At 42.0% G+C, this 12,815-nt stretch overlaps 1 protein-coding gene across 1 annotated transcript in view; it reads right to left on the reverse strand.

Moving 5' to 3' along the window:
* Positions 1-350: 350 nt before the first annotated feature.
* The window catches only part of LOC137623430 (ATP-dependent RNA helicase TDRD9-like), a 266,190-nt gene continuing 253,725 nt past the window's right edge, over positions 351-12,815 (reverse strand). Inside the window, exons 13-15 of the mRNA XM_068354264.1 lie at positions 3,926-4,051; positions 623-765; positions 351-369 (exon numbers count right to left, since the gene is read on the reverse strand). Of these exons, the coding sequence (XP_068210365.1) occupies positions 351-369; positions 623-765; positions 3,926-4,051 (288 nt within the window). The remainder of the gene's footprint in view (positions 370-622; positions 766-3,925; positions 4,052-12,815) is intronic.

The following is a 12,815-nucleotide window of genomic DNA, read 5'->3' on the forward strand; positions in this document are numbered from 1 at the left end:
TTATACCCTTGTGAAAGGGGGGTACCCCAAGAGGTAAAGTCGAAAACCATAATCTCCCAAATTTTCAAACCAGTTGGTAGTACTGTAGTTAGGAAAGGGGGAGGGGTGAGAAGGATGGAATCACTAAATGTGTGTATATCTATCTAAATATTTAGATATAATTTTTGACAGCCTTTGGTACACTAGGTAACAAAGAAAATTACCTCTCCATGTTATTGGCAAATAATAAAAAATAACATATTATTAATTCCTGATATGAACTCAGGTGTTACATTTTTTGTGAAACTTAATGGTAAAGGTTACAGTACTGAATATTTTCTTTCCATTTGGATAAAATTGGCAACACCTTCTCATAACGCAGTTGAATAACTGGAAATTCAAAAATTTAAACTAGTTGCAAATATAATTTCACTGGGCAGACTAAAAAAAATGGCTTACTGTACTTTGATATTTTTTGCAATGTTTCATACTTAGTTTATTCTCAACTTGTGAATTAATTTTTCCACACTGGGTTGCTTTTTATATTGAAACCTTTGAGATTTTCATCATCATTTTCCAACTATGTTTGTAGTGTAATTTGTAATAATAATTATAATATTGAAAACAATATTATGACGCTTACCTGTCATGTTTATTCTGTGGTTCCAGATCTAAAGCTGTAGAATTCACAGAAGATGGCTCAATCTTGACACCTTTGGTATGCCCTGATCGGGTTAAAGCCACAAATCGTAATAGTAAAGGAGAGTCTGGTCCTTTGAGCTGAACCTGAAAAATCAGAATTAGAAAAATATAATAAAATACAATCCATAATTATTCAAATTAATTATAAAAATCAAGATGTAAATAAATTTGCCCATAACATGTCCAGATGGGCAAATAAACAATCATATTTAATGTTCGTCTGTCAGCATAATTCCTCTCTTTCTGCTGTATTGTGTCAATACTTTATAGTAAATTTGACTGAGGGTAGTATTTTTTTCAATAAGGCTATCATTACTTTAATGTAGTGTAAATATTTACAATTTATTTGTCAATACCAGTTCCAGTGAAGTTCTCATACAAAATCTTCACTGAATTTGTCTGCCAGGTAGTTACTTTTTCCATTTTCTAGTAGGGTCATCCATTTTCATAGAGTAATAATAAAAGAAGAATGGTATCTGTATCTCTCATTATGTACTCATTTTCTGGTTCTTTATAAGTTTTGAATTTTCCTTGCCATTTGTTTATATGTAAACACTTTTGTAGGACATGAATATAGCACCTGCCAGAAATGGACTGTCAATAATGCAATGAACATTAACCTGAAAAGTACTGGGTAGTCTAGCAAGGTTGTCATGTAAATTTGTTTGTTTTTCATTACTGCATTGTGCAGGGAAGGAAATGGAGCAAAGACCAGGTATAAAGAAGCACAAATACTGGAAACTTTATTCAAATACTATACAGATCCTTGATTCAGGAATGACTCATACCGCAAAGATAACCCCTGGATATGGAGGCTTGGCTGTACAGTACTTGATAAATTATGAATTAAGTTAATTTTAGCAAGAAATTATTTTACTAATAAGTGCAAGATGCACAAGTACCTATTAAATGAAGATATTATTATTATTATTATTACTATCCAAGCTACAACCCTAATTGGAAAAGCAAAATGCTATAAGCCCAGGGGCTCCAATAGGGAAAAATAGCCCAGTGAGGAAAGGAAATAAGGAAATAAATAACTGAAGAGAACAAATTAACAGTAAATCATTCTAAAAAAAGTAACAACGTCATAACAGATATGTCATATATAAACTATGAACAACTTCAAAAACATATATGTCATATATAAACTATAAAAAGACTCATGTCTGCGTGGTATTGAGTCTTATGATGGAAAAGGCCTGGCTATTAGAATTAACTGCCAGCCTAGTATTACGAACAGGATAGAATTGTCCAGGGAGATCTGAATGTAAAGGATGGTCAGAGTTATGAAAAATCTTATGCAACATGCATAATGAACTAATTGAACGACGGTGCCAGAGATTAATATCTAGATCAGGAATAAGAAATTTAATAGACCGTAAGTTTCTGTCCAACAAATTAAGATGAGAATCAGCAGCTGAAGACCAGACAGGAGAACAATACTCAAAACAAGGTAGAATAAAAGAATTAAAACACTTCTTCAGAATAGATTGATCACCGAATATCTTAAGAGACTTTCTCAATAAGCCAATTTTTTGTGCAATTGAAGAAGACACAGACCTTATATGTTTCTCAAAAGTAAATTTGCTGTCGAGAATCACACCTAAAATTTTGAAAGAGTCATACAAATTTAAAGAAACATTATCAATACTGAGATCCGGATGTTGAGGAGCCACCGTCCTTGACCTACTTACAATCATACTTTGAGTTTTGTTAGGATTCAACTTCATACCCCATAACTTGCACCATGCACTAATTTTAGCTAGATCTCTATTAAGGGATTCACAAACCCCAGGTCTACATTCAGGGGATGGAATTGATGCAAAGAGAGTAGCATCATCTGCATATGCAACAAGCTTATTTTCTAGGCCAAACCACATGTCATGTGTATATAGTATGAAAAGTAATGGGCCAAGAACACTACCCTGTGGAACACCGGATATCACATTCCTATACTCACTATGGTGCCCATCAACAACTACTCTTTGAGATCTACTACTTAAAAAATCAATAATAATGCTAAGAAACGACCCACCCACTCCCAACTGTTTCAGTTTGAAAACAAGGGCCTCATGATTAACACGGTCAAAGGCAGCACTAAAATCAAGGCCAATCATACGAACTTCACGACCACAATCAAGGGATTTCTGTACTGCATTGGAGATTGTAAGAAGGGCATCACATGCTCCAAGGCCTTTACGAAAACCAAATTGCAAACTAGGGAATAGATGATTACCTTCAGCAAACCTATTAAGACGTTTTGCCAGAAGACGTTCAAAAACTTTAGATAATATGGGAGTTATGGAAATTGGGCGGTAATCAGTGGGACTTGAGCTACCACAAACACATTTACATAGAGGAGTAACATTACCAATTCTCCAACAAGTGCTAAAAGCTCCTCTTCTTGCTAACTTGCGCAAAATAACAGATAACTTTGGAGCTAAGAAATCTGCTGTCTTTATAAAAAACAAAGGAAAAATACCATTTGGGTCTACACCTCCATAAGCATCAAGGTCCATCAACAGAGCTTTAATCTCACGAGATTGAAAAGCTAAACTAGTTAGTTTAGCCTCAGGAAAACAGGAATAAGGAAGTTCAAGTTTTTCATTACTCTGTTTACTGTCAAAAACATCAGCCAAAAGGGTTGCCTTTTCCTTTGGACAGTGAGTGACTGAGCCATCTGGTTTAAGTAAAGGAGGAACTGCTGCATCTACACCAAAGAAACATTATCACAGAAATTAAACATCATGCAAGCCTGATAATTATAACAGCTGATGAATGTAAACGAATAAATTATGTTAGTGTTGGCTATTCTAGTACTACAGTAAATCTACTATAATACAGGTCAGATTCTAAATATATTTTATTTCCCTTTTACTGAGGTGTTATCTTTTACACATGGAGAAATATAATCTAAGATTCTTAAAATTATTTCTAAGTAAGTCCAGACTAGATATTGGCTATGTAGCTACAGTCATAATAAATACTTAATATTTATTAAAGGTATACTACTTTATTAAAATTGTGCATGTTATAAAAGCTTTTTGGCAATTCAGTCTGAATGCAAGCTAAGAACTTTAGATCATGAGGCTAGTTCTGCATAACAACATATTTGAGATTTGTTCACCATTCTTCTAATTAAAAATATTCACATCCGCAATGTATATTTGAGAATTTAAAAATTCTATTAGAATATCCTCATTCATGAATACTGCACTAAACTTGCTAATAAAGTACTTACCCTTGAACGTGAATAATTGAGGTTCTTTGAATTGAATGAATATGTAGAGCACGATACAGAACTGCTGTCATCAATAAAGAAGTTATCAAATTCCCTGCTGTAGATGGCACGTAATTGATGATTTTGCTGGAAATATAAAATACAATATGTAGTATCCCCTGAAAAATTTTTACCAGCTTTCAAAAAGATTTAAATTTTCAAATAAGCCTAATAATCATAAAAATTTGTTTTGCATGGTCAAAATTGTAGCTCTTTATAATTAGGGTAACTTTAATAAGAAAAAAAGAGAGAGAGACCTTACAGTTCATTGTTTTTTAATTAAAAAATGTACATATTGATATAAAATTATAGTAAAGAAATAACCATGACGTTAGAAGTAAAATATATACCATACCTTACAGTTCATTGTTTTTTAATTCATAAATGTACATATTTATATAAAATTAATTGTAAAGAAATAAGCATGAAATAAGAAGTAAAAAATTTTACGATCTTATACAGTATATCGAAATGAAAGAAAAATAAATCCATTTGATACGCATAAATAGTAGCATTGTGCATTCCTACATACCAAAAAATACTGTTTTGTTTTTTTAAACTTGAAAATGTACTTACTGATACAAAATTGTGAATAAATAATCTTTAAACTAAAAGAGAATATGTTATGATCAGTTATTTATTTACCGAAATGAAAGAAAAATATATCACTAATGCGTTGGAAAGCTCAGTAGTATTGTGCGTTCATACATACAACAGAGTTTTGTTTATTGAGTTTTTTAACTTATAAATGTACTTATTGATATAAAATGCATTGTAAATAAATAATCATGAGATTAAAAGGAAAAAAATATGAGAGAGCAAAGCAAGGAGAGAGAGCAAAGCGAGGAAGGAGAGCGAGGAGGGAAAGGGAAAAGTGAATGAGGAGGGAGAGCCGAGTGAGGAAGGAGAGCGAGGTGAAGAGGGAGAGCTGAGTGAGGAGGGAGAGAGGGGTGAAGTGTGGGAAGGGAGCGAGGCAGGCGACAGTGGTGACAAGTGATGCGTCATAGTGTGTATGTACCTAATTAATAAATTATTTTACAATAAAATAAAAACAAGCAGAGTAACAATATGCATTTTTACTGTTTCTGTGACCTTCAAATATATCAATAATTTTTGTTTAAGTTTCATAGTAACAAAATCCCAAAATAGACAGAATTTACCCAATGTCCAGGAATGTAAACCCCCTATTACCATTATTTCTTATAGAGAAATTATGTTCCGTTAACACGACCTCTCCAGGAACATAACCTCATCTAACAGGGAGTTAAATGTATATTAAATGATTCAAAGATATTTGGCTGCTTTTCATTGTGGTTATAACTTTATTATAAAATTCAATATGGTGTTAATGTAGGGCTTGGAACGTATTATGTGATTTACATGTAAAATGTAGCTCATAGGAAAAAATCATGATATGGCAGCCACTCCTGAACCAATTAATTTTGCATCTAGAGACATTACTTATAAAAAATAAATATAAATATAAATATATATATTATATATATACAGGTATATATATATATATATATATATATATATATATATATATATATATATATATACATATATATATATATATTATATATATATATATATATATATATAGATAGATATATATATATAACAGATTTTGAGCGAAGCGAAAAATCTATTTTTGGGTGAGATAGCCATGACGTCCTGATGGAAGGTTCCTTTTGGTAGCTTCCTTGGGTATATTAACTACAAGGATATTCCCAGAGAATTAAACCACAGGTTATCACAGAATTCTTACTTCTGGTGCGAGTATCCTAAAGGTTTCCCTTTAAGACATCGTATATCAACAGGGGACGCATGTATTAACACTCCACATAGCTATCTGCACCCCATATAGAGTTACCACTTCGATATGGAAAGGTGGAGAATAACTGGGGAGCCGCTCCACAGTTACACTCGTCCGTGGCTACTTTTGGTACTCAAAACGTAAACAAACGGGCGCCATTGCTAAATGACGTCACGTCCGTCCTCATCCTGATGCCAGCTCCTTGCTAATATCCATGATACAGCAGGACAGGGCGGGGCCTGAAAGGCTGGACTAGAATAGCAGGGAGGGTCCCATCAGGACATCATGGATATCTCACCCAAAAATAGATTTTTCGCGTTTTTTGGGCTCAAGCCATGACGTCCTGATGGAAGAGTACCAGAGAATCAATGTATAGTGGAAAATTTCCCCTTATTAGAGTAAGTGCCAAGGGCTTTGAATAGAAGTATGTAATGTGACCTCGGTAGAGGTTCCGTGGGGATCCAGCTTCCTGCCCCCCCTGGGAGAGAAGTCCCAACGGGTTACAGTATACAAAAATTCAAAGTGGTCATCGAAGGGCTACTCACCCTGCGGAGAGTTTGTGAAGGACTCGGAGACAAGACAGAATGGTCAATATTCGTGTAGGAACATTCTCAACAGTAGATGAGTGATGGTTAATCACTATATTCTATGGTTAGAGAACAATCTGGTCTCGAAGGTATGGCGTAAGTAAGTATTCAATTAGGAATATTACACAGCATAGGTGAGTATATAATAGACAAAACATATTATTCTTCTCATTTCAAAGGAAAGGGGTAAATGAAACTATGACATTCATGTATTTCATAGTGTAAATAGGAGCGAAGAGAGAGGCACAAGTAATAAAATAGACATTTTATTTCATAAATTGCAGGTTATAGTAGTAATAAATGCAATAAAGGATGTAAATTTAATTTACAAGAATAAATAATGTACATAGAAATTAGAAGACTTCAATCTTGAATCTGAAAGAAATTTCAAATTTTTAGAAAGCACAAGTTCCAGAGGAACGTCAGTCTTTAAAAAAGGAAAAAACACATCATGCACTAGGCATGTGGCACTCATGTGAAGTCTATGACATTTCACCTAGGAAAGAACAGTCTATTAGAAACACTAAGTGTCCATGAAATCACTATGTATCACACGAGGGTCAACACAGGCACCCGTAGAGTTAAAGTCCCAAGTAACTCGCTGTTCTATGCAGAGTTAAACTGCAGGTTTCATAACACTACCTGCGACTACCACGAAATGTTTGACTTCATGCACTTGCTTCGCGTAGTGCTTGAAGAAAACGTGCTAAGACTTCCATCCTGTGAAGCTCTTGAGGCTTTCGAAATCCATACTCTGGAAGAAATTAAGAGAAGATGCGACTTTTCTAGGATCGTGACCTGCGGGTGTACTGTCAGGATCCGCTCTGCAAATGAAGTAAGTGATTTTCGCTCTTAGTTGTTTCAGTGACAGGTCGCTACCCGATGTTTCTCCTTTGAAGAGTTGGCCTCCAACAAACTCTGAAGTTCTTCGAAGATAGACCTTGAGACTCTCTACTGGACATAGAGAGACATCTTCCTTCAGGGGGCAGATTCTCCAGGGGCCCCATCTCTTGGTGGGTAATTCGTTTTTCGCGAGAAACGTCGGATCTGGGAAGAGGGTAAGTTCTCCTGAATCTGTGAACAGGATATGACCCTCGTCTCTTGATAATGCCACTATTTCGCTGACTCGGGCTCCCGAGGCGAGAGCAAAGAGGAATATAACTTTTTGAGTCAGATCCTTGAGAGGGCACGAATCGTTGTCCAAGTTAGAGGCAAAATGGAGCACCTTGTCCAGGGACCAGGAGATAGGTTTTGGCGGAGGTGCTGGGCGTAGTCGAGCGCATGCCTTTGGTAGTTTATTGAAGATATCGCTGGACAGATCAATCTGGAAGGCGTACAGTACAGGTAGTGGTCTAGTCAAAGCCGATTTGCAGGTAGAAATCGTGTTGGCTGCTAAGTCTTGTCCATGAAGGTGAATGAAGGAGGACATGCAAAAATCAATGGTGATTTCCGTAGGGTTTTTTGCTTTGACGAACGAGACCCACTTTCTCCAGGATGATTCGTATTGCCGTCGTGTGGATTCGGTCTTGTATTCCTCGAGGAAGTCTAGACTTTTCTTCGAGATCCCAAACCTTTTCTTCGCGGCTAGGGAGAGAAAATCATGAGATGAAGGTCCCTGACTTTCAGTGATGAAGCGAAGACAGTCGACTTCTGTACTTGCTGAGAGAGAACTGGGCCCGGGAGAGGGATCAGCGTGGGCTGCAGCTCCAGGACCAGAAGGTACCAATTGCTCCGGGGCCACTTGGGAGCCACTAGGGCCGCTGTCCCTTTGAAGGTTCTCAGTTTGGAGAGGACTTTCAGCAGAAGGTTGGTGGGAGGGAACAGGTATATCCTGGACCATCTGTTCCAATCCAGTGACATGGCGTCCACTGCTTCTGCCTTGGGGTCCTCGTACGGGGCCACATAACGAGGAAGTTGATTGTTGTCGCTCGTTGCGAAGAGATCGATCTGAAGTTCCGGGACTTAGCGAGAGATGTAGGAGAATGATCTTGCGTCTAGAGACCATTCCGACTCTATTGGGCTTGTCCGTGATAAAGCGTCCGCCGTCATGTTGTGGAATCCTTGTAGGTGAACTGCAGACAGGTGCCATTTCTTCTTTTCTGCCAGGCGGAAGATCGGAAGAAGCACCCGATTTATCTGGGGCGATCTCGAGCCCTGACGATTGAGACATCTGACTACCACCGAGTTGTCCAGAGTCAGACGGATGTGGATCGAGGGAGGCGGAGAGAGTTTCTTCAGAGTGAGAAGGACCGCCATGGCCTCCAAGATGTTGATGTGAAACGTCTTGAATAGGGGAGACCATGTCCCTTGAGCCTGTTGTTGGTGGGAGTGACCTCCCCAACCCTCCAGCGAAGCGTCCGTGTGGATGTTGAGTGATGGAGGTGGGTGTTGAAGAGGAATGGACCTTTTCAGGGCCTTTGCTTCCGACCACGGCTTTAAGAGTAACCGAAGTCTGTTTGGGAGCCGTCTCTTGAGGTCTCTTCGAGCGATGGATGCAGAACGTCTCCAGACTCCCGCGGCATCCTTTAGTTGTGCGCGAAGCACTGGGTTTGTCACAGAGGCAAACTGTAGAGAGCCTAGAACTTGTTCCTGCTGTCGTCTTGAGATCCTTTTGGATTTCAGCAGGTTTTTGACAGACCCTGCTATTTCCTTCCTTTTCTTCTGTGGGATGGAAAGGCGGTGTGACTGAAGATCCCAATGGATTCCTAACCATTGGAACTTCTGAGCTGGAGAGAGGCGAGATTTCTTGGTGTTATCTTGAATCCCAGGTGTTCTAGGAACTGGGTGACTTTGTTGCAGGATCGTACACAATCTTCGGGCGATGTCGCCTAGACCAGCCAGTCGTCTAGGTAGGCCATCACCTGGACGCCGCGAAGGCGGAGCTGTTGAACGATGGCGTCTGCCAGCTTGGTGAAGATCCGTGGGGCCACGTTGAGCCCGAAGGGCATGGCCCTGAAAGCGTAGCTTTTCCTTTGGAGTCGAAATCCTAGGTAGGAGGAAGCGTGATGGTTCATTAGAACGTGCCAGTAGGCATCAGCCAGGTCTATCGAGACCGTGTAGGACCCTTGAAGCAGAAGGGTCCGTATTTGTTGAAGAGTCAGCATCTTGAACTTGTTATTCGCGATGAACTTGTTGAGGGGGGATAAGTCTAGAATGACTCTGAGTTTGTCGGAGTCCTTCTTGGGGATGCAAAATAGTCTCCCTTGGAACCTGGTTGACTTTACTCTCCTTATCACCTTCTTGTTCAAGAGTTCTAGGACATATTCTTCCAGGAGGGGGGTTGACTGTTGGAAGAATGGCTGGAAGGTTGGTGGAAGGTTGGGGGTGGTTGAGTCCAGCTCCAGCCTAGTCCCTTCTTGACGATGCTGTGTGCCCAGGGATCGAAGGTCCAACGATCCTGGAATTGGCGGAGTCTTCCTCCCACCGGAAGCACTTCATTGCTTCTGGCTTCCCGAGGGTTTGCTACCTCGGCCGCTAGCTCCCCTTCCTCCTCTGCCTCTGGAGGGACGGCGAGACACATCTCTGCCTGAGCCTCTGCTTGATCCTCTACCTTTGGGACGAAAGGTAGTGGATTGCTGCTCAAATGCAGGGGTGAAGACCGGTGACTGTGATAGGACCGATTGGGTGACCAGCTGAAAGGTCTGTTGTGGCTGAGCTGCCACTTGGGGAGTAGCGGAACCCGGAAACTGCCGTCTCTGTTGACGTTGCTGGGGTTTTGGTTTCGTAGGTTTCCTCTTAGGTTGAGGGCCGTCGTCCTGAGAGGATTTCCTTTTCTTCGACATGCCCCACTTATGGAGAAGGTTCCTGTTCTCCGTGGTGGCTTTGTCGGTGATCTCTTTCACTAGGGAGGAGGGAAAGAGGTGTTTACCCCAGATGTTGGAGGAAATCAGCCTCCGGGGTTCGTGTCTCACAGTAGCGCTCGCGAACACGAATTCACGACAGGCTCTACGAGCCCTAGTGAAGCTGTACAGATCCTTCATGACTTTGCCAGATGCGTTTTGGCAAGGACCATGTAGAAGTCTGGGACCCTAGTGTCACCGGCCATGACTTCAAGCTGTACCTGGAGGGACATAGATGCGGCAAGCCTTTCCTTCGTATCATGTTCCCTACGAAGGAGGTGATCGTTGAGTTTTGGGAGGTCCTCGTTAAACTGACGACCAGCAACGTCAAGCTCTAGCTTCCCCACTATGAATGTCGACTGGACGTCTTTCCAGTGCCTATCATCAGGGGGAGTAGTCAGGGAGAAGGGCCTGCACTCCTCCAGTACAGGGCAAGGTTTCCCTTCTTCCACTGCTTTCAGTACCGCAGTGAAGGCCTTTTCAAGAAAGGGGAAGGTCGCATTGTCCGGTGCGACGAAGGTCGGGTGCTTTTTACTAAGCGCCGGCATTTTTGAATTGGTGAAGCCCCTACTTTTCACCGCGTTGGCTAGCATAGCCTGGGCCTTCGAGAGATCGAACACAATTACCTCCTTCAGTTCGGTCTCTTCTTAAGAGGCGGGTTCGAACCTGAGTCGGACGTAACAGTCCGGATAAGCCTCAAAGTTCGGGAAGAACTCCACTTCTTCCAACGCGATCGAGCCGACCTTCTCGCTGATGAAGATCTTGCCCGTGGTAATCGGCATGTGCTCGGCATACGTCCATGGGTTAGTATCCGAGCAGGCAGGGAGGTCCTTAACCGAAATCCTTTTCGGTTGCTTAGAACTTCCGAGGTTAGACTTGAAAATCTCATGAGTCTCGCGAAGTTTCTTATCCATGAGAGCTTCAAGCATCTTGAAGATCTCCTGAGTGCCTGATGGGATGGGGTCCGGGGTGGCGGACGTTGAAGGAAGTGATTCCTCGGTCGGTGTAAGAGTTGGTGCAGGGGTAGAAGCGGGAGCGACCTCATGCTCCGAATCAGGGTATTCCACCTGATCTTCCTCATAGTCGAGCTCCTCGCCCATGAGGTTCCTCTCCGTAGTCTCCGACACTTCCGACATACGTTCCACGTTGTCGGAATCTAGGCGGCACTCATGCATGGACTGGGCCATGACAACATCAGGTTCCACCACTATCTGGACGGTAGGAATCTGATCACTAGGGACCACTGAGTCTTTCGATGCCTTCGGGAATAGCAAGGCCCTCAAATCTTCGGTAGCGAGATACGGTCCGGTAGCGTTCTTCTGGAAGCCACGCACCCACTTGCGTAGCTTCTCCCGAGCGTTGTCCCTTACCTCCGCTGAAGGAGGATCGTCGAACGCTTCGACCAGACGACTCTTGCAGACTGTACAGTATTGCGGGTCCCAGTATTTCAGGTCGCCTTTCTTGGCGGCGCAGGGGGCGTGGGTCCGACACGCCTTATGCCCGTAAAAGTCCGGGCGCTTCACTCCACAGAAGTTGTGGTCACACTTCATATACTCCTCCTGTAAAAGAAAGAGATCATGAGTATATGGAAGGCATAAAAATGACTTACATTACTCTAAGGTTAAATTTTAAGTAGTCAAAATTTCACCTAACATTAAATAATTCATGAATATTGTAATGTTTGAGAAGAGGAGCGGGAAAAGGAAGTAGATAGACACATACTTGTGAATCCCGCCTAGTCGGTTACCGTAACCTTATCAATAGGCAATTTCATTTGTGACCGAGGGACACAAAACGGAAAACCGCATGGATCACCGTAGTGGGTAGAAGCTAAGTTCTAGCAGAGATTGCCTGCGAGGTGTATCAGGAACTGAGACCACTCAGATCCTTGGGTTAAAGGGGTAGTAGGAGACCCCATATAGATCTAGGTTCCGGCAGCCGACCGTGCTAAGACACAGAGTATGCTGGAAATGTAATGTGCAAGAAGACAGAACAGCCACTAGTAGAATGGTAAGACAATACCTAAGCATAGAAGTGGCCAAGCCATCTGGCTGCAGTGTAGGACTGTCGGCATATTGTCGACAGGTAGAAGAAGGGGTGCAAGTCCATTGGTGCTTCCGGAGGGTGCCGGCAAGCCGGCAGCACGCCGGAGGCCGCTCCAGCAGGGTGTAAGGCATTAAGGCAGACACATTGAGAATCTAAGCATAATACCAACTTGGCGACCGCCGGCACAGCGGCGGCACGCCGGGGGGAGGTGGCGGCTCCGGCAGCCAAAGGCTGACGGCTTGGTGATCAGTTCATAAGATAAGGCAGAATGTGGTAGAATACCCAGACCACCGGCAATCAATGCCGGCATGTCGGAGGCCGGCCCGAAGGTCGGACAACCGAAACTAGGTAATGGAGGGGTGGGCCATCGGCTGTATGCCGACGGAAGGCGGCAGCCCCCCGGCAGGCTGACGACTTAGAGGAGGGAGGGTATCTTATGAGAGAGTGTCACCAAAGGGTAGGGCGGTATCGCCGGCAGTAGAGGCGGCAAGGGACCGGCACCAGGGTAGATAGAGAGACAGATAAGGAGGGATTGGAGGGGTAAGAACACATACCCCTCC

Source organism: Palaemon carinicauda, chromosome 30, assembly GCF_036898095.1.
Source record: "Palaemon carinicauda isolate YSFRI2023 chromosome 30, ASM3689809v2, whole genome shotgun sequence".
NCBI classification, from domain to species: Eukaryota; Metazoa; Arthropoda; class Malacostraca; order Decapoda; family Palaemonidae; genus Palaemon; species Palaemon carinicauda.